This window comes from Protomyctophum parallelum, assembly GCF_964188405.1.
Source record: "Protomyctophum parallelum genome assembly, chromosome: 1".
Lineage (NCBI taxonomy): Eukaryota > Metazoa > Chordata > Actinopteri > Myctophiformes > Myctophidae > Protomyctophum > Protomyctophum parallelum.
In genome coordinates this window covers 3,624,086-3,644,526 of record NC_139697.1, presented here as the reverse complement: position 1 = coordinate 3,644,526, position 20,441 = coordinate 3,624,086, and the positions used below count along the sequence as shown (strand labels likewise).

The window sequence follows — 20,441 nt, the reverse complement described above, 5'->3', positions numbered from 1 at the left end:
GAAAGGAACTGGTCTCTAAACTGCCTCCCCCTGGCCAGCCGGGGCGTCTGATGGAGGGGAAAGGAACTGGTCTCTATACTGCCTCCCCCTGGCCAGCCGGGGCGCCTGATGGAGGGGAAAGGAACTGGTTGGAATAACGTGTTCCTTCCACGCGCTATACGTCCAACCAGGGAAACTCCCCCCTGTCAGGTTGTAAAGGAGCAACTTGGACACTCAGGCATGAAGGAAGCATGAGTTCAAGTCCGTTGCTCTCCCCTTGTCCCCCATATATGGGGACTAGGTTGCTCTCCCCTTGTCCCCCATATATGGGGACTAGGTTGCTCTCCCCTTGTCCCCCATATATGGGGACTAGGTTGCTCTCCCCTTGTCCCCCATATATGGGGACTAGGTTGCTCTCCCCTTGTCCCCCATATATGGGGACTAGGTTGGTCTCCCCTTGTCCCCCATATATGGGGACTAGGTTGCTCTCCCCTTGTCCCCCATATATGGGGACTAGGTTGGTCTCCCCTTGTCCCCCATATATGGGGACTAGGTTGGTGGAGGGTGTGTAGAGCCCAGCAGGATCACATTAGATGATTGACACAGGGGTGGAAAAAATGGGTTACAAAATCGTGGGATAATCTTTTTTATTTAAAAGTATTATTATTATTCATGTACAGCTAGCTGACTGTCAGATCTGAGTGAAGTGAGCAGCGCTCTTATCATCCATTCATCGTCAATAGGAATTAACCCTTTGTGTTAACGGGACAACAGGCGATTTGCTCGTCCACATATCACAACAGCGCCCCCTACAGGTACTCATAGTCAAACTGGTGCTCATTAACGTCACATGTACATAGGTGAACAGGGACGGACATTGCTGTTCCTTGGAGTGGTTGCACCGCTCAAGAAACAGGGCATGAGATCAATCAGACAGTGGGCTTGTGGTTAGAGTGTCCACCCAGAAAACCGGGAGGTCGGGGGTTCGATCCCCGGCCGGGTCATATATAACAAAGTAAAGAAAAATGGGACCCTAATCAGTGTTGTTTTCGTCGACTAAAACTAAGACGAAAAATGTTCGTCGACTACCTTTTTCCACTGACTAAAACTAAATGGAAACTAAATGAAAACTATGCTACGGTGACTAAAACTAAGACTAAATATACTGACAATGAAAATAGCCGATCTACAAGCTCACAACGCGTCGCGCTGCGACACGTTGTGAGCTTGTAGATCGGCTATTTTCAGCAAGTGTAAAATCAGTTATTATGACGGCTATACAAGGCCCGCCAAAATACATTTTAGTCGACTACATCACCTGTAGATTTACTCGACTAAAATCTTATGACATTTAGTCGACTAAAACTATAGACTAACACTAATACATTCCAGGTGACTAAAATGTGACTAACGCTAAAGGAAAACTATTCAAAAGACTATGACTAAAACTAAAATAAAAAATTGCTGCCAAAAACAAACACTGGTGGGGTCAAATAAACCAACGAATCAAAATGACTCCCGAGCGCGGCACGGCTGCAGCTCGGGATGGGTTAATCCATTTTGGGGCGCGAACCCCTTTTGGTGTTAGCATTATGTTATGCTTTAGCTATTGAAAAATAGGAGATCTACAAGCTCGTAGCGCGCCACCGAGTGGCGCGCTACGAGCTTGTAGGTCTGCTATTTTTGAAAAATGTGGTGCAAAGCTTTGAATATACTGTATATTCTTTCAGAGCGAACGTTTTTAACTCAAATCTTTGCTTCTGGGAGGAGGGGGGGGTCCCTGAAACAACACATTTTCAGATGGGGGTCAGCGGCCAATTTCATATATTTTTGGGGGTCCTTGACATGTAATATTGAGAACCACTGATATAGAAACATGAGGTTTTTCAGGAAAGAAAATACATTTTAAAAAAGTCATTTTTTTTTAATTTCGACGTCAGGCCTAAATGGGTTAAATGCGGAGAACACGTTTCACTGCGGTGACCGTATACGACTTTGATTAGCGGTTAATCATACCGATCAATTTAGTCCATTCAATTCAATTAGTTAGTGTTGATTCCTTTTTTTCAATTTCAATTTTCAACAAAAGCTCATGGAATTTGCTTCTCATGTCGCCCAAAATTGCAGGCATCTTTGTTTTGTATTTGTTTTGATTACTAGCCGTCTTTTCTGTCTGCTTAAAATCAATAAAGAGATTTGTAACAAATAAAAAATAATAATACAAATTGTAAGAATATAAATCGCTTAGAAAGTAATCGATAGTTGTTTTTGCGGCCCTAAAAATCAGTGGTTCTTCAGCCAGTGGTCCGGGGACCACCAGTGGTCCTTGGGGGGGTTCCAGGTGGTCCCCAGTGGTCCGGGGACCACCAGTGGTCCTTGAGGGGGTTCCAGGTGGTCCCCAGCTAATTGATGGAGAGTTGGTATAACCAAATGGACCCTAATGGATCTTTATTAGATTACGGGGTCCATTTGGATCCATTTTACACTCTTTAAATTATTGTTAAACATCTCCATTACTTAAAGGACCACTTCAACACTTTTCAACCTATCTTCATATAATAGGTCCTCACTAATAATCATGAAAAAATGGCACAATTTCTTTCTACTCTAGTCTGTGTCTCATAGGAGGGCTGTGGGCAGTTTAGAAACCGTCCTCCAGTGACATCATCATTAGGCAGATTTTTTTTTTTAAACAAGATTGTTTTACAAAAATATTTCGATTTTCATTATCGTGAGAACGACGGCTTCCATTTTCGCATTGCAACTTTTCAGGACTAGAAAGCCTGCAGTTTCTATTAGCTTGTATATTCCCCATCGATGATGTCACTGGAAGACGGTTTCTGAACATGCCCACAGCCCTCCTATGAGACACAGACAGAGTAGAAAAAGATTGCACCATTTTTTCATGATTATTAGTGAGGACCTATTATATGAAGATAGGTTGAAAAGTGGTGAAGTGGTCCTTTAACCCATTCTGACCGGGCACCCATTTTGGTGTCGGCATCATGTTATGCTTTAGCTATTTAAAAATAGCAGATCTACAAGCTCATATCGCGCCACCGAGTGGCGCGATACGAGCTTGTAGGTCTGCTATTTTTGAAGAAATCGAAGAACGAGTGACATTTTTTTAATCTGATCTCAGGTCAGAATGGGTTCATCAGACCAGTGTGTGTCTGGCGGAAACCTCGTATGAATCTGATCTCAGGTCAGAATGGATTAAGTTAATTTACAAGAAGTCTACACAATTACAGAATGTAGAAGAATTGTTTATTGATCAACGTTTGCCTGTTATCTCTCCAACATCGATACAGCATGATGGAAATGTGGACATATTTTTACTAGTTTCGGGTCTGCGAGGCTAAATGTCATCAAATGGTGGTCCCTACGGAAAAGTACTCAATTGTTTTAAAAGTACCAATACTGCAATTTAGAACTACTTAAAAAAGTAAGGAATTGAATCAAAAATGTTAATCGCCAAAGTAACTAAAGTTTTCAAATAATTGTAGAGGAGTAAAAAGTACAAATGTTGGCTCCGAGATGTACTGCAGTGGAGTAGAAGTGAAAGTATTGGAAATTGGAAATACTCAAGTAAAGTACAAATACCTCAAAATTGTACTTAACCCATTCTGAACGGGAACCCATTTTGGTGTCAACATCATGTTGTGCTTTAGCTATTTAAAAATAGCAGATCTACAAGCTCATATCGTGCCACCGAGTGGCGCGATACGAGCTTGTAGGTCTGCTATTTTTGAAAAATCTTAGAGCGACTGACATTTCTAGAATCTGATCTCAGGTCAGAATGGGTTAATCAGACCAGTGTGTGTCCAGTGGAAACCTCGTATGAATCTGATCTCAGGTCAGAATGGGTTAAGTACAGCACTTGAGTAAAAGTACCCATACACTACGACGGTATGCGTCTCAAACGCATAACAAATAATGAAAAGGGTTGAAAACCACTGCACTAAATGACAGGAATTGGAGAGAGAGTCAAAGTCAAAGTCGTCCGATTTGTCACACACGTTACTGCAGTGAAATGTGTTCTCCGCATTTGACCCATATCTCTTGGAGCGGTGAGCCGCAGCCAAGGAGCGGTGAGCCGCAGCCAAGGAGCGGTGAGCCGCAGCCAAGGAGCGGTGAGCCGCAGCCAAGGAGCGGTGAGCCGCAGCCAAGGAGCGGTGAGCTGCAGCCAAGGAGCGGTGAGCCGCAGCCAAGGAGCGGTGAGCTGCAGCCAAGGAGCGGTGAGCTGCAGCCAAGGAGCGGTGAGCTGCAGCCAAGGAGCGGTGAGCTGCAGCCAAGGAGCGGTGAGCCGCAGCCAAGGAGCGGTGAGCCGCAGCCAAGGAGCGGTGAGCCGCAGCCAAGGAGCGGTGAGCCGCAGCCAAGGAGCGGTGAGCTGCAGCCAAGGAGCGGTGAGCCGCAGCCAAGGAGAGGTGAGCTGCAGCCAAGGAGCGGTGAGCTGCAGCCAAGGAGCGGTGAGCCGCAGCCAAGGAGCGGTGAGCAGCAGCCAAGGAGCGGTGAGCTGCAGCCGTGCCGCGCTCTGGGAATCATATGATTAGTAGATTTGACCCCCCAATCCGACCCTTTGATGCTGAGTGCCAAGCAGGGAGGCATTGGGTCCCATTTTTACAGTCTTTCTTTGGTATGACCCGGCCGGGGATCGAACCCTGACCTCCCAGTTTCAGGGCGGACACTCTAACCACAAGGCCACTGTCGAGAGAGAGAGAGAGAGACACAGACAGACAGACAGACAGACAGACAGACAGACAGACAGACAGACAGACAGACAGACAGACAGACAGACAGACAGACAGACAGACAGACAGACAGACAGACAGGCTGGCTGACTAGTGACTGACTGACAGACTGACAGACAGACTGACTGACTGACAGACAGACGGAACACGTGACAGCAGTAGGAGTAGAGAACAGATGGCGTTCGTGTCAGTGAGTAAACAAAACAAACTTAAGCCGTTCGGGACGGGAACGAAAAAATAGCAGATCTACAAGCTCGTAGCGAGGCACGCTTCAAGCTTGTAGATCTGCTATTCTTGGGGGAAATCTTTGGGTGAAAATGTGGCGCAAATCTCGGATTTTCTTTTTTTCCAGAGCGAACGTTTTTAACTAAAATCTTTGCTTCTGCGGGGGGGGGGGGGGTCCGTGGCCAAATAATACAGATAATTCTGGGGGTCCTTGACATTAAAAAAAAAAGGTCGAGCACCACTGACATAGAAACATAGGTTTTCTTTTAACTGTCATGATTTAGAAGTCTTTTTTATATTATTTTTTAAATCGGCCTCAGGTCTAAATGGGTTAAAAGTTTCTCTGCGAAGCGGTAGAAAAACCCGCAGGGATTAAGACGTTGTGAGTCTGTGACATAATCCGGAACGCAGGAAGCAAATGAAAATCTCTCCCTCCCTCTCCCTCTCCCTCTCCCTCTCCCTCTCTCCCTCTCCCTCTCCCTCTCCCTCTCTCTCTCTCTCTCTCTCTCTCTCTCTCTCTCTCTCTCTCTCCCTCTCCCTCTCCCTCTCTCCCTCTCCCTCTCCCTCTCCCTCTCCCTCTCCCTCTCCCTCTCCCTCTCTCCCTCTCCCTCTCTCTCTCTCTCTCTCTCTCCTCGCCTCACCAGCTCAGACTGAGGTTCCCATACAGACGCACGCCAACTGGCATCGTGCCCGCTTCCATGTGTGAATGTGTCGAAAAACTGTCCGCCCCAAATCCACAACTCACAGATTCCTCATGTTGTTGTTTTTGAAGTCAGTGGTGCAGCCACTATACCAAGGAACAGCAATGTCCCTATGTCTGTCCCTATGTCTTTATGTCCATCTGTCCCTATGTCTGGATGTCTGTCCCTATGCACTGTTGCCTGCTAATTGTCTCCACCAGCCGAAGGCATGTGGGGAGAGTATGTTTTGCACTCCGTCCGTCCGTCCGTCCGTCCGTCCGTCCGTCCGTGTGTCCGTGAGCAGCTAATCTCGGCCACCGTTAACCCGGTCGATGCCAAATTTTGCACACACTCTCCCTGGATGCCAACCATGAACCTCTGCCCCAAACTTTCCAGAACGGCCTGTTATAGCACCACCAGGAGGCCGCTTTGTGCAAAACAAGTTTTTGCACAGTACACCTACAGATTTTGTCCAAACATCACGCAAATTGGTACACAGTCTCTCTAGAGCCATTCAACGAAACCGGTCTTTCAGATTTCTCAGACTCCATCCTGATTGGTTAAGATTGGCTTCCAAATTTCACAGGAGTGCTCAGTTTCAAACAAAATGCTGCAAATCATGAACACATCGCGTGGTTTCCGTGAAATTGTGCACGCACATTCCCACTAGGCCGAGGACGAAATGCCACATGAACAATTTCAACTCAGCCTCAAGGTGGCGCTATAACTGGCCAAAAAGTGTTTTTACCTCTAACTGCACGGATCTGTGGATAACTTTGTATGCCAACTCCCTAGAGGCCAAGGAAAAACCTTTGCCTGGATTTTTTTACTTTTGTTGCTCTTTTATCCAACCACCAGATGAAGGCAAGCTGCAATGTCCTACATTCCTATCCTGGTGGAGACCTGTGCCCAGAAGGGCACTTTTTCTAGTTACAATGTGGAACGTGAGAGAGAGAGAGAGGGGGAGAAAGGTGTCTGCTAATTCCCCCACACAGAACAGACAGAACTCTGTCATTTCTCGACCGGAACCGGGCCAGCACCCTGGGCGCGGTCCTGTGGGGCTGGAAGTTCCGGGTTTTACCCAGAGGAGAAAAAGGTATATATTTTCTTTTTTTTCCTCCAAAATTAGTTAATAGCACCACAGGCAGACTCTTCACATACTGGAGCATGTCTGAAATAAGTGAGCTGAAATCGACATGTAAATATGAAATAAATGCTTAAACATGTAGCTATAGGTGTAATGTTAGAGACCACAGAAGACATGTAAATATGAAATAAATGCTTAAACATGTAGCTAGGTGTAATGTTAGAGACCACAGAAGACATGTCAATATGAAATAAATGCTTAAACATGTAGCTATAGGTGTAATGTTAGAGACCACAGAAGACATGTAAATATGAAATAAATGCTTAAACATGTAGCTATAGGTGTAATGTTAGAGACCACAGAAGACATGTAAATATGAAATAAATGCTTAAACATGTAGCTATAGGTGTAATGTTAGAGACCACAGAAGACATGTAAATATGAAATAAATGCTTAAACATGTAGCTATAGGTGTAATGTTAGAGACCACAGAAGACATGTAAATATGAAATAAATGCTTAAACATGTAGCTATAGGTGTAATGTTAGAGACCACAGAAGACATGTAAATATGAAATAAATGCTTAAACATGTAGCTATAGGTGTAATGTTAGAGACCACAGAAGACATGTAAATATGAAATAAATGCTTAAACATGTAGCTATAGGTGTAATGTTAGAGACCACAGAAGACATGTAAATATGAAATAAATGCTTAACCATGTAGCTATAGGTGTAATGTTAGAGTCGACAGAAGACATGTAAATATGAAATACATGTTAAAACATGTAGCTAGGTGTAATGTTAGAGACCACAGAAGTGAACCTTTTCAAGCCTGTTTTCTCAACTCGCTGTTTCTCTGCCAGACATTACTCTATAAGCCATATCTCCAAAACTGGTGGGTCAAACTGAACAACCAATATGTCAATTTGAAGCTATGATGAGAAAACGAAAATTAAAAAAATAATAATCCAATGGCAGTCCCTCAGTCAAATTTAGTCACAATTCGTTGTCTGTTTGTTGTGTATAATTTATATTGTACTGTCTGTAAATGTGGTGGTGTTTAACCCATTTTGGTGTTAGCATTACGTTATGCTTTATAGCTATTGAAAAATAGCAGATCTACAAGCTCATAGCGCGTCACCGAGTGGCGCGCTACGAGCTTGTAGGTCTGCTATTTTTTTTTTTATCGAAAAACTGAAAACAGAAAACTGTCAGGACGTAGAAGACATTTTTAGAATCTGATCTCAGGTCAGAATGGGTTAAGGGCTTGTATTTCAAGTATTTGTATGGGGACCTCGACCCAAAAGGTCAGTAGAGCATCTGTGCGCTGGTTGTGGTGGGCCAGTCTGGGCCAAATTCTGCAGAAAATGTCAGGGCCAATTTATTCTCTTTCTTTCTTTCTTGGGTCCAGCCCTGGGGTACAGTGCAGTGCAGTGTATATGGGGGGTACAGTATGAGAGTACAGTAGGAGTATACCTGGGTACGGCACACGTCCCTTGGTGATGAGCTCGGTGAGCAGGATTCCAAAGCTCCACACGTCCGACTTGATGGTGAAGCGTCCGTACAGCGCAGCCTCCGGAGCGGTCCACTTGATGGGGAACTTAGCGCCTGAAACCACGGCAACCACACACACACACACACACACATGTTAGCGTTATGCTTCATCTATTGAAAAAATAGCAGCTCTACAAGCTCGTAGCGCTACGAGCTTGTAGATCTGCAATTTTTTGAAAAATCAAAGAACGACTGACATAGAAACATAGCTTTATCAGAAAAGTGTCAGGAATTAGAAGACATTTTTAGAATCTGATCTCAGGTCAAAATGGGTTAAGATGCACTCTTTCCTTTTCCTGTCTGAATCTGGGCACGCACGCACGCACGCACGCACGCACACACACACACACACACACACACACACACACACACACACACACACACACACACACACACACACACACACACACACACACACACACACACACACACACACACACACACACACACACACACACACACACACACACACACACACACACACACACACACACACACACACACACACACACACACACACACACACGGCGTGTCACCTTGTCGTGCGGTGTACTCGTTGTCTTCGATCAGGCGGGCCAATCCGAAGTCAGCGATCTTACAGACCAGGTTGTCTCCCACCAGGATGTTGGCGGCTCGCAGGTCGCGGTGGATGTAGTTCATCCTCTCGATGTAGGCCATGCCCGCTGCGATCTGCACGCACACACACACACACACACACACACACGCACGCACACACACACACACACACGCACACACACGTACACTTCAATATACAGTATAACATTGTTGTTTTTCTCCGTCCGAACGTCCTAATTGATCATACAACATATTATACTACAGCGTCGTGCAAAACCATCACAAGCAGCAGAGCTTGTAGATCTGCTGTTTGTAGATCTGCTGTTTTGATGCTTTTGTGAATGTGGAATTGTGAAAAGTAAAAGTTTTGGACATGTGAGGTTTCCACCCCGACAGAGATGATATGTTGCGCATCCCTGTGCGTGCGTGTGAGTGTGAGACTGTGTTGCGTGTTGTCCTAGGGAGATATTAAGCTTCTGGGCAAGCAGACAGGAGTCTACTTCTGCTAGCCACGTGTGTGTGTGTGTGTGTGTGTGTGTGTGTGTGTGTGTGTGTGTGTGTGTGTGTGTGTGTGTGTGTGTGTGTGCGTGTGCACTGTGTGTGCGCGTGCATGTGCACGCGTGTGCAATTATGTATGTGGGCAGCTTTGTTAATTAACCAGCTGGGGGAGTTTCAGGTGTGCATGTGTGTGCGTGCGTGCATGCATGCGTGTGTGTGTTTGTGCACATGCGCGTGCGTGTAGTAATGTACCTGGGCAGACATGTCCACCAGCTGAGGGAGTTTCAGGCTCTGACCCTCACCGTCTTTCAGAAAGTCCAGCAAACTCCCTGAAAAAACAAAAAAAAGTGTTTTTCCGTTTTTTTCTTCTTTGTAATTATTTGTTTGGTCCAAAATATTGTGTTCGTTGTTGTCGTGATTTGTCACGACTCGAGTTGTCTTTGGCCGCGCCGTAACAGTCTTTAAATAAATTACTTTTTGAAATGTCTGAGGAAAATGAACGGAGAATCATTTGCTGGGCCCTGGTAGGGGGCGGGACTGCGACACTTTAAAAAATATATATTTTACTTGTCTATAAAGCTCTCAATGGTCTCGCACCTTCCTACCTACATGACTGCCTGCCTAAATATGTCCCAAACCGGCCCCTAAGGTCTTCCACTGCTGGCCTGCTCGCTTTGACTAAAGAAATGGCAACTAAAAAATACGGGGAAGCAGCTTTTTGCTTCTACGAGCCGTCGGCATGGAACAAGCTCCCACTGTACCTTCGACAGGCAGCCTCTGTAGACATTTTTAAAGCTCAGCTCAAGACCCACTTCTACAACATTGCTTTTAATTGATCTTTTATTTTTTATTTTTTGTTATTCATGTCCTCACTGTATTGCATTACTGCTTGTTTTTTAATGTCGTTGCCTTGCTTTTCTTTTATTCTCCATTGTTCTGTAAAGCACTTTGAGTTGCATTTCATGTCATGAAAGGTGCTATACAAATAAAGTTTTATTATTATTATTATTACTTTATAGTCCCATCCTGGCTCCACAGTCACGGTTACAGACCGGGCATAATGTAAAAGGTACTGGGGGGGGAACAGGGGTCGCTTTGCGGGCATGATGCCTCTTTGCACGCTTTGCAATGTCACCAAATGTGGTCCATAAACATTCAAAAGACCTCACTGCACTCACACTGAAACATTGAGGCTCTTTGGATGCCAAAAATAGTTTTTTTGTTTTGTTTTTACAAACAAAAGTGAAATGGTGGAATAAAGTGGTGTTTTTAGATGGTTATTCATTTGATCATTGTTTGTAAAGTAAAAGTGTGCCGTTAATTAAGTCCACATGGGCTGGACGTTGCGGTACTCAGACCATCATCAGCGCTGAATGCAGGTTGGGGGGTTATAAGTATGAGGACTAATCTTTTGTCAGGCCAAGAGCCTCAATGCTCAGTGTGAGCGCCTTCTTTGTTCTTTGTTCTTATTTGTGTGCGTGGTATTCAGTGATTTTTAGAAGAGAAAATAAAAAGAGGGGTTTAATTACTTAGTTTAAAATAATGTCAATGTATTTGAAATAGTTGCTGTATCGATTTGAAATCATTGAATCGGATCGTATCACCATAATTAACCAATATCGTCCATGTTGTACCATATCGTCAACCATGTATCGTATTGTTACACCCCTGGCTACCGGTGTGTCTTGTACGTAGATGTTTGCGTTGGCTATTTAAAAAAAATAGCCCGCAGCGAGGCACGGCATTTGAACATTTTAAAGAAAAATCTTAGAAGTACTGATTTTAGAAGGCATTTGTAGAATGGCAGGAGTTGACACACTTAACAGCGGCAACTGGCAAGTAAATAAAAGGTTGGGGAAAGTGGAGTATGCTTTCAGGTTAATGCCCCACGGGCATTCCGTCTTCATAATTCTACTGAATTATTACGGGCTATTTATGAAGAACAATACACTTCCTTTGCACGCCTTCTGCTTCCTCAAAGTGACTTTAGCCATTCCGGTTATTAGGACTCAACATTATTTGTTCTCTACAACCCACAAATTTTACCTGTCATTTTTTTTAAATGGACTTCATTTTCGGGGCAATAATTATGATCTGAGACAATATGAGTGTCGACCCCTGAATGGGCCTCGGGTCTTACTGGGTACTTACTGTACCTTTTCAGTGATGCGTCAGTTGTTAATTCACTGTTTTGTACTGTGTGTTCTCGCTGCTGTTTTTCAGCGCATTTGGTCATTATTTCTTCCTGTACAGCACGTTGTAAACCTTTATCTATTGAAAAATAGCAGATCTACAAGCTCATAGCGCGGCACTCGGTGCCGCGCTATGAGCTTTTTCTTTTTTAAATTAGTTAATAGCACAGGCAGTATCTTTATGTCTGAAATAAGTGTCAGAGCTGAAATCGACATGTAAATATGAAATAAATACTTAAACATGTAGCTATAGGTGTAATGTTAGAGACCACAGAAGACATGTAAATATGAAATAAATGCTTAAACATGTAGCTATAGGTGTAATGTTAGAGATCATAGAAGACATGTAAATATGAAATAAATGCTTAAACATGTAGCTATAGGTGTAATGTTAGAGACCACAGAAGACATGTAAATATGAAATAAATGCTTAAACATGTAGCTATAGGTGTAATGTTAGAGACCACAGAAGACATGTAAATATGAAATAAATGCTTAAACATGTAGCTATAGGTGTAATGTTAGAGACCACAGAAGTGAACATTTCAAGCCTGTTTTCTCAACTCGCTGTTTCTCCTGCCAGACATTACTCTATAAGCCACATCTCCTGGTGGGTCAAACTGAACAACCAATATGTCAATTTGAAGCTATGATTCCCTGCTTTCACATGACATGAAAAAACAAAAAAATCCAATGGCAGTCCCTCAGTCAAATTTGGTCAATTATTGTCCTAATGGGACCACTTAATCAGACCAGTGTGTGTGTGTCCAGTCAGTGGAAACCTGGTATGAATCTGACCTCAGGTCAGAACGGGACAATAACCCACCTTGGCTCATGAACTCGGTGATGATGTAGATGGGCTCCTCAGACACCACGGCGTAGAGCTGCACCAGCTTGTCGTGGCGGAGCCTCTTCATGATCTGGGCTTCCTCCAGGAAGGCCTCGGGGGACATGGTGCCCGGCTTCAGGGTCTTCACCGCCACCTTGGTGGTGCCGTTCCACATGCCTGTTGTTGTGGGGCGGCGTGGGCGGCGCACATAGACACAGACAGCAGACAGCAGAGAGAGAGAGAGAGAGAGAGAGAGAGACGAGAGGAGTTGGAGATCGGGTATAAACCGTACGCACACGCCAACACCGCCGGTACGGAGGGTGTACGCCGGCATGGGGCATAGGTTCGGCATTTGTTTCAAAAATAGCAGATCTACAAGCTCGTAGCACGGCACTCGGTGGCGCGCTACGAGCTTGTAGATCTGCTATTTTTCAATAGCTAAAGCATAACATAATGCTAACACCAAAAGGGGTTCCCACCCAAAATGGGTTATGCATTATGTTATACTAGAGCTATTGAAACATACGTGCACACACACACACACACACACACACACACACACACACACACACACACAGTCACACACACAGTCACACACACAGTCACACACACACACACACACACACACACACACACACACACACACACACACACACACACACACACACACACAGGGGTGCATACGTTAGTTAGACCAGAGTAATCTAGTAAGAGAGAGTGGCGAGAGTGTTTTTAGGATTGATTTTTAAATTATTTTACTTGTCTATAAAGCTCTCAATGGTCTCGCACCTTCCTACCTACATGACTGGCTGCCTGCCTAAATATGTCCCAAACCGCCCCCTAAGGTCTTCCACTGCTGGCCTGCTCACTTTGACTAAAGAAATGGCAACTAAAAAATACGGGGAAGCAGCTTTTTTGCTTCTAGGGGCCGACGGCATGGAACAAACTCCCACTGTACCTTCAACAGGCAGCCTCTGTGGACATTTTTAAAGCACAGCTTAAGACCCGCTTCTACAACATTGCCTTTAATTGATCTTTTATTTTTTGTTATTCATGTCCTCACTGTATTGTATTACTGCTCTTGTTTTTTAATGTCTTTTCCTTGCTTTTCTTTTTTTCTCCATTGTTCTGTAAAGCACTTTGAGCTGCATTTCATGTCATGAAAGGTGCTATACAAATAAAGTTGTATTATTTATTATAATTATAGCGTTGACTCCTATTGTGACAATGGAATGCGGATAGTTCCAGCCATAGGAGCAATGTTTGGAACTATAGCCCATAGGCACCCGCTTTGTCTCAATGGGATAGTTCCAGCCATAGGAGCAATGTTTGGAACTATAGCCCATAGGCACCCGCTTTGTCTCAATGGGATAGTTCCAGCCATAGGAGCAATAATTGGAACTATAGCCCATAGGCACCCACTTTGTCTCAATGGGATAGTTCCAGCCATAGGAGCAATGTTTGGAACTATAGCCCATAGGCACCCGCTTTGTCTCAATGGGATAGTTCCAGCCATAGGAGCAATAATTGGAACTATAGCCCATAGGCACCCACTTTGTCTCAATGGGATAGTTCCAGCCATAGGAGCAATGTTTGGAACTATAGCCCATAGGCACCCACTTTGTCTCAATGGGATAGTTCCAGCCATAGGAGCAATAATTGGAACTATAGCCCATAGGCACCCACTTTGTCTCAATGGGATAGTTCCAGCCATAGGAGCAATAATTGGAACTATAGCCCATAGGCACCCACTTTGTCTCAATGGGATAGTTCCAGCCATAGGAGCATTAATGTTTGGAACTATAGCCCATAGGGACCCGCTTTGTGGCGAGATCAAAGCATGTCACTACTCTCCTACTCTACTACTCTGGGTTAGACATACTGACAGTCCAGGAGGCATTAGTCCCACAAAACACTGTCGCTATACCAACATGTGAGGCAGGTTACAACAACTAACTAACCCGTGGCCGGTTTAAAACTCGTGCCTCCCGACATGTGTGGCAGGTTAAAACTCACCTGTGGCTTCCTGTGAGGTTATAGATTTAGCGGTCTGTTAGTAAGTCGGAACCAAACACAGGCACCCCCAACACATCACACACACACACACACACACACACACACACACACACACACACACACACACACACAAGTACTGAGTGACACATGCAACATGAGTTGTGATGGTGAGCGTGCATGACATGAAACAGGGGGGGGGGGGGGGGCGGTAGAGACAATGACAGAGCTCAGTGGCAGACTGGTAGCCAATGGCAGAGCTCAGTGGCAGACTGGTAGCCAATGGCAGAGCTCAGTGGCAGACTGGTAGCCAATGGCAGAGCTCAGTGGCAGACTGGTAGCCAATGACAGAGCTCAGTGGCAGACTGGTAGCCAATGGCAGAGCTCAGTGGCAGACTGGTAGCCAATGACAGAGCTCAGTGGCAGACTGGTAGCCAATGACAGAGCTCAGTGGCAGACTGGTAGCCAATGGCAGAGCTCAGTGGCAGACTGGTAGCCAATGACAGAGCTCAGTGGCAGACTGAAGGCAGCCAATGACAGAGCTCAGTGGCAGACTGAAGGCAGCCAATGGCAGAGCTCAGTGGCAGACTGGCAGCCAATGACAGAGCTCAGTGGCAGACTGGCAGCCAATGGCAGAGCTCAGTGGCAGACTGGCCAATGGCAGAGCTCAGTGGCAGACTGGCAGGCAGCCAATGGCAGAGCTCAGTGGCAGACTGGCCAATGGCAGAGCTCAGTGGCAGACTGCAGGCAGCCAATGACAGAGCTCAGTGGCAGACTGGTAGCCAATGGCAGAGCTCAGTGGCAGACTGCAGACAGCCAATGGCAGAGCTTAGTGGCAGACTGGCAGCCAATGGCAGAGCTCAGTGGCAGACTGGCAGCCAATGGCAGAGCTTAGTGGCAGACTGGCAGCCAATGGCAGAGCTCAGTGGCAGACTGCAGCCAATGACAGAGCTCAGTGGCAGACTGCAGGCAGCCAATGACAGAGCTCAGTGGCAGACTGGTAGCCAATGGCAGAGCTCAGTGGCAGACTGCAGACAGCCAATGGCAGAGCTTAGTGGCAGACTGGCAGCCAATGGCAGAGCTCAGTGGCAGACTGGCAGCCAATGGCAGAGCTCAGTGGCAGACTGGCAGCCAATGGCAGAGCTCAGTGGCAGACTGGCAGCCAATGACAGAGCTCAGTGGCAGACTGCAGCCAGCCAATGACAGAGCTCAGTGGCAGACTGCAGGCAGCCAATGACAGAGCTCAGTGGCAGACTGCCAGCCAATGACAGAGCTCAGTGGCAGACTGGCAGCCAATGACAGAGCTCAGTGGCAGACTGAAGGCAGCCAATGGCAGAGCTCAGTGGCAGACTGGCAGCCAATGGCAGAGCTCAGTGGCAGACTGGCAGCCAATGGCAGAGCTCAGTGGCAGACTGGCAGCCAATGACAGAGCTCAGTGGCAGACTGCAGCCAGCCAATGACAGAGCTCAGTGGCAGACTGCAGGCAGCCAATGACAGAGCTCAGTGGCAGACTGCAGCCAATGACAGAGCTCAGTGGCAGACTGCAGCCAATGACAGAGCTCAGTGGCAGACTGGTAGCCAATGGCAGAGCTCAGTGGCAGACTGGCAGCCAATGACAGAGCTCAGTGGCAGACTATTACTGAAAAGTAATAGTTTGGACATATGAGGTTTCCACCCTGACAGAGACGGACGACGACATGGAAACTGACAGATTTGAACCGAATTCCGCGGTGGTTTGAAATGGAACCTCCAAATCCGGATTTCTAAAGATCTGTTATCCCATTTTGGGGCGGGAACACCCCCTTTTGGTGTTATAGCATCATGTTGTGCTTTATAGCTATTGAAAAATAGCAGATCTACAAGCTCGTAGCGCGCCACCGAGTGGCGCGCTACGAGCTTGTAGGTCTGCTATTTTTTGAAAAAAATCGAAGAACGACTGACATAGAAACATAGCTTTTTATCAGAAAACTGTCAGGATGTCGAAGACGTTTATAGAATCTGATCTCAGGTCAGAACGGGTTATACGCCGACACATCGACGACGTCCGAATACACTAATCCAATCCCATCACTTATTACAGTACAGCAAATAACAGTGTGTACTGTACGCACAGACAGACAGTCGACCCTAAAAGATCAGATTTGAGGAAATAAATCAGATTTCTCTAGCTGCGGCCTGAACAAAAGTGTTTCACACACACACAGGGAGTTTCTCCTGCATAAGGAGGACTTAACCCATTCTGACCTGAGATCAGATTATAAAAAATGTCTTCTACATCCTGACAGTTTTCTGAAAAAAACTATGTTTCTATGTCAGTCGTTCTTCGATTTTTCCAAAAATAGCAGATCTACAAGCTCATAGCGCGCCACTCGGTGGCGCGATATGAGCTTGTAGATCTGCTATTTTTCAATAGCTAAAGCATAACATAATTGCTAACACCAAAAGGGGTTCCCACCCCAAAATGGCTTAATAATAGGAACCACAGGCTAGCTTGATATAATATCATCCACGTGGGTCACTCCAGAGGGAGGTCCAGTTGGAGGTCTGCCGGGCCTATAGTGGGACTGGCTGAAACCCAGCTGGACGGAACCGGAACCGGTCTGGACCTCAGGATCGGGGCCGCACGGGGAGAGGAGGAGGAATAGATCATTGTTAAGATTATACTCCGACGAGGCGTTTATGAAACGGCTTTATTATATTAGAGAGAGAGAGAGAGAGAGAGAGAGAGAGAGAGAGAGAGAGAGAGAGAGAGAGAGAGAGAGAGAGAGAGAGATTTAAAAAAGATTATAATTAAGGGGCTTGATGGAGACGGATTAAAAACAAATTGCCGGGAGTAAAAGTGATTGAACGAGTTTCTGTCTTGTTATGGAATAATAATAATAATAATAGGATTAGTTTGTCTCCTTAGAAGAATAGTCTTCACTAAGGTGTAGACTAATAAGGATCCTTATTAAACAATAAACAGAACAATGCACGCAGAGGCAGAGGAGAGCGTATCCTCTACATGGACGACAACAACTATGACTAAGGTCAGCCATGCAGAGGCATGGAGGAGCGCTGCCACTAGAGGGCGCTAGAACTAAGGTCAGCCATGCAGAGGCATGGAGGAGCGCTGCCACTAGAGGGCGCTAGAACTAAGGTCAGCCATGCAGAGGCATGGAGGAGCGCTGCCACTAGAGCGTCGCAGTTCAGAACAACGAGAGGCCCAGGAAATTAATCTCAATGCATTTTCCCTCAGACATTTCAGAAGTATTTATTTAAAGAACTTTTAAAGCGTCGTACGAAGCCAACTCTTGTCGTGACAAATCATGACAACACACACAATATTTTCGGGCCAAACAAAGAATTAGAAAGTAGAAAAAAAACGGCTTTTTTTAATGTTTTTCTTCTTTGTAATTATTTGTTTGGTCCAAAATATTGTTGATTTGTCACAACAAGAGTTGTCTTCGTACGACGCTTAAAAGGTCTTTAAATTAATACTTTCTGAAATGCCTATGGTCAAAATGCATTGGGATTCATTTCCTGGGCCACTCGTTGTTCTGAAAGGGGGAGGGACTGCGACGCTCTGTAGAGCACCCAGGTTTGATGTCACTGCCACTAGAGGCCGCTATCGTCCTGGATCACGGGAGTTACTTTTTCCCTATTGAAAATCCCCATCAACAACAACAACAGCGAGCGATAGACAATTTGTTGGAGCGGACATGTGGGGACATGTAAGGGACACAGACCGAAAGGGACGGACATGTGGGGACATGTAAGGGACACGGACCGAAAGGGACGGACATGTGGGGACATGTAAGGGACACGGACCGAAAGGGACGGACATGTGGGGACATGTAAGGGACAACGGACCGAAAGGGACGGACATGTGGGGACATGTAAGGGGACACGGACCGGACCGAAAGGGACGGACATGTAGGGGACATGTAGGGGACATGTAGGGACATGTAGGGGACATGTAGGGGACATGTAGGGGACATGTAAGGGACATGTAAGGGACACGGACCGAAAGGGCTCACAGACGGGACTGGACAGACACAAAACAAGGACGCCGCCGTCCCGTCCCGTCTGGGGCGGGGTACGGGTACAGGTACAGGTGGTCTTTCTCCAGGGTGTCTTTCTTTCCGTCGTGCGTGCGTGGTCTCCTCACCCAGAAAGACGTCCCCGAAACAGCCCTGGCCCAGCTTGTTCTGGAGGGTGAGCCTCTCGCGGGCCACCTCCCACGCGTCCTTGCCCAGACCCAGGGTCAGCGGGGGTGGCGTTGAGGCACGGGGAGGTCAGGTTAGTAACACAGCCCGTCATTATACTCTATGAGGGGGGGGGGGGGGGGGGATGGAGAGAGGGAGGGATGGAGGGAGGGATGGAGAGAAGGAGTGAGGGAGTGAGGGAGGGATGGATGGAGAGAGGAGGAGGATGAGAGGAGGATGAGGCATGCACATGCACTATGACCCAGAGTGGGGGGTGGGTGTGGGTGGGTGGAGTGGAGTGGATTGGTTTGGGGGAGGAGGGGAACGCAATTAATGCTGCACACCTGGATACTACATACACACAACATGTGTGCGAGGGACTGACTGTGCGTGTACGCGCGCACGGACACACACACGCACACTTGATTGATTGTGCCAAATACTTGGTTTCATTATGTTCATCCTTAGATAATGGAATATGCATATATATATATATATAATATATGTCACTATGTGTGTGTGTGTGTTTCTATATAGCCCTACGGCATACGCCCTAAGCCGATCTACAAGCCCACCCCCACCCCCCCCCCCCCCCCCCCCCCCCCCCCAAGTGTCGTGAGAAAGACACCGAACCGCTAACTGCTCCCGATGAGTGAATGTGGGAAGTGAGGACGCTGTGGTGGCGTCGACTGTTCACCGCTTCACCTCCAGATGTATTAATTATGGACCGTTGTAAAGCATGTATAGTAGTGCTATAAAATAAAATACATTATTATTATTATCATCATTAATGCACATTATAAAGTGCTTTGGCACCATTTATTACATGCTGCAATTCACGTTGTGAGAGCTTGTAGATCAACAAGTTTCCTTTCGTAGATATTTTTTCTCTCCTCCCTATCACGTTCTCCAGGTGTGCGTGCTTGCATGCGTCCCCCCCCCCGCTCCCTCCTCTCCCCTCCCCACCCCCCCCACAGCCCCCCCCCTCCCCCACAGCCCCTACCCATCCAGACTTCTCCAAACTGCCCGTTGCCCAGCTTCTTGGTGAGCTGCAGGGACTCCCGGGGGATCTCCCACACGTCCTTGGTCTTCACCGATAGGTCGGTCAGCTTGGGCATGCCCCGCCTACAGCTGCCAATCAGGCGGCAACACAGACCCGCTGCTCTCTCTGTGTGGGTGGGTGGTGTGTGGGGGGGAGAGAGGGGAGAGAGAGAGGGGAGAGAGAGAGAGGGGAGAGAGAGCATGGAGAGAGCGAAAGGAGAAACAGAGAGAGGACAGACAGACACACAGACACACAGACAGACAGACATGTGCGACAGAGAGATAAAGAGAGAGAGAGAGAGAGGAGAGAGAGAGACAAACTGCTTAGGCTCCACAAACAAGTAAACAGACATCTGAAGCAATGCGCACGCGCACACACACACACAGTGACACACACCACACACACACACAGCACACGCACACACATGTGACACACACGCACACAGACTCTCTCTCCCGCTCAAAAACAGAGTAATTATTAGCTGCAGTCTAAAATGCGAGCATGGCACATGGAACAAGCCTGTCCACACACACACACACACACACACACACACACACACACACACACACACACACACACACACACACACACACACACACACACACACACACACACACACACACACACACACACACACACACACACACACACACACACACACACACACACACACACACACACACACACACACACACACACAGGGCATTAGCCTGTTAATAACCCAGCATGGCACAGAGACAGCTTCATGCCACACAGACACATCAAGGAGGAAGGGGGGGGGGGGGGGGTTTGGGGGCGCTGCTTTTGGTGTTTTAAAACCCATTCTG

At 46.6% G+C, this 20,441-nt stretch overlaps 1 protein-coding gene across 1 annotated transcript in view; it reads right to left on the bottom strand.

Annotated features, from left to right (window-relative positions):
• The window catches only part of yrk (Yes-related kinase), a gene marked incomplete at both ends in the record, with an annotated part of 31,681 nt that overhangs the window by 1,410 nt on the left and 9,830 nt on the right, over positions 1-20,441 (bottom strand). Inside the window, 8 exon segments of the mRNA XM_083787106.1 lie at positions 8,200-8,331; positions 8,814-8,967; positions 9,604-9,680; positions 12,370-12,549; positions 18,536-18,632; positions 18,634-18,669; positions 18,671-18,693; positions 19,576-19,740. Coding sequence (XP_083643232.1) covers positions 8,200-8,331; positions 8,814-8,967; positions 9,604-9,680; positions 12,370-12,549; positions 18,536-18,632; positions 18,634-18,669; positions 18,671-18,693; positions 19,576-19,740 — 864 coding nt within the window.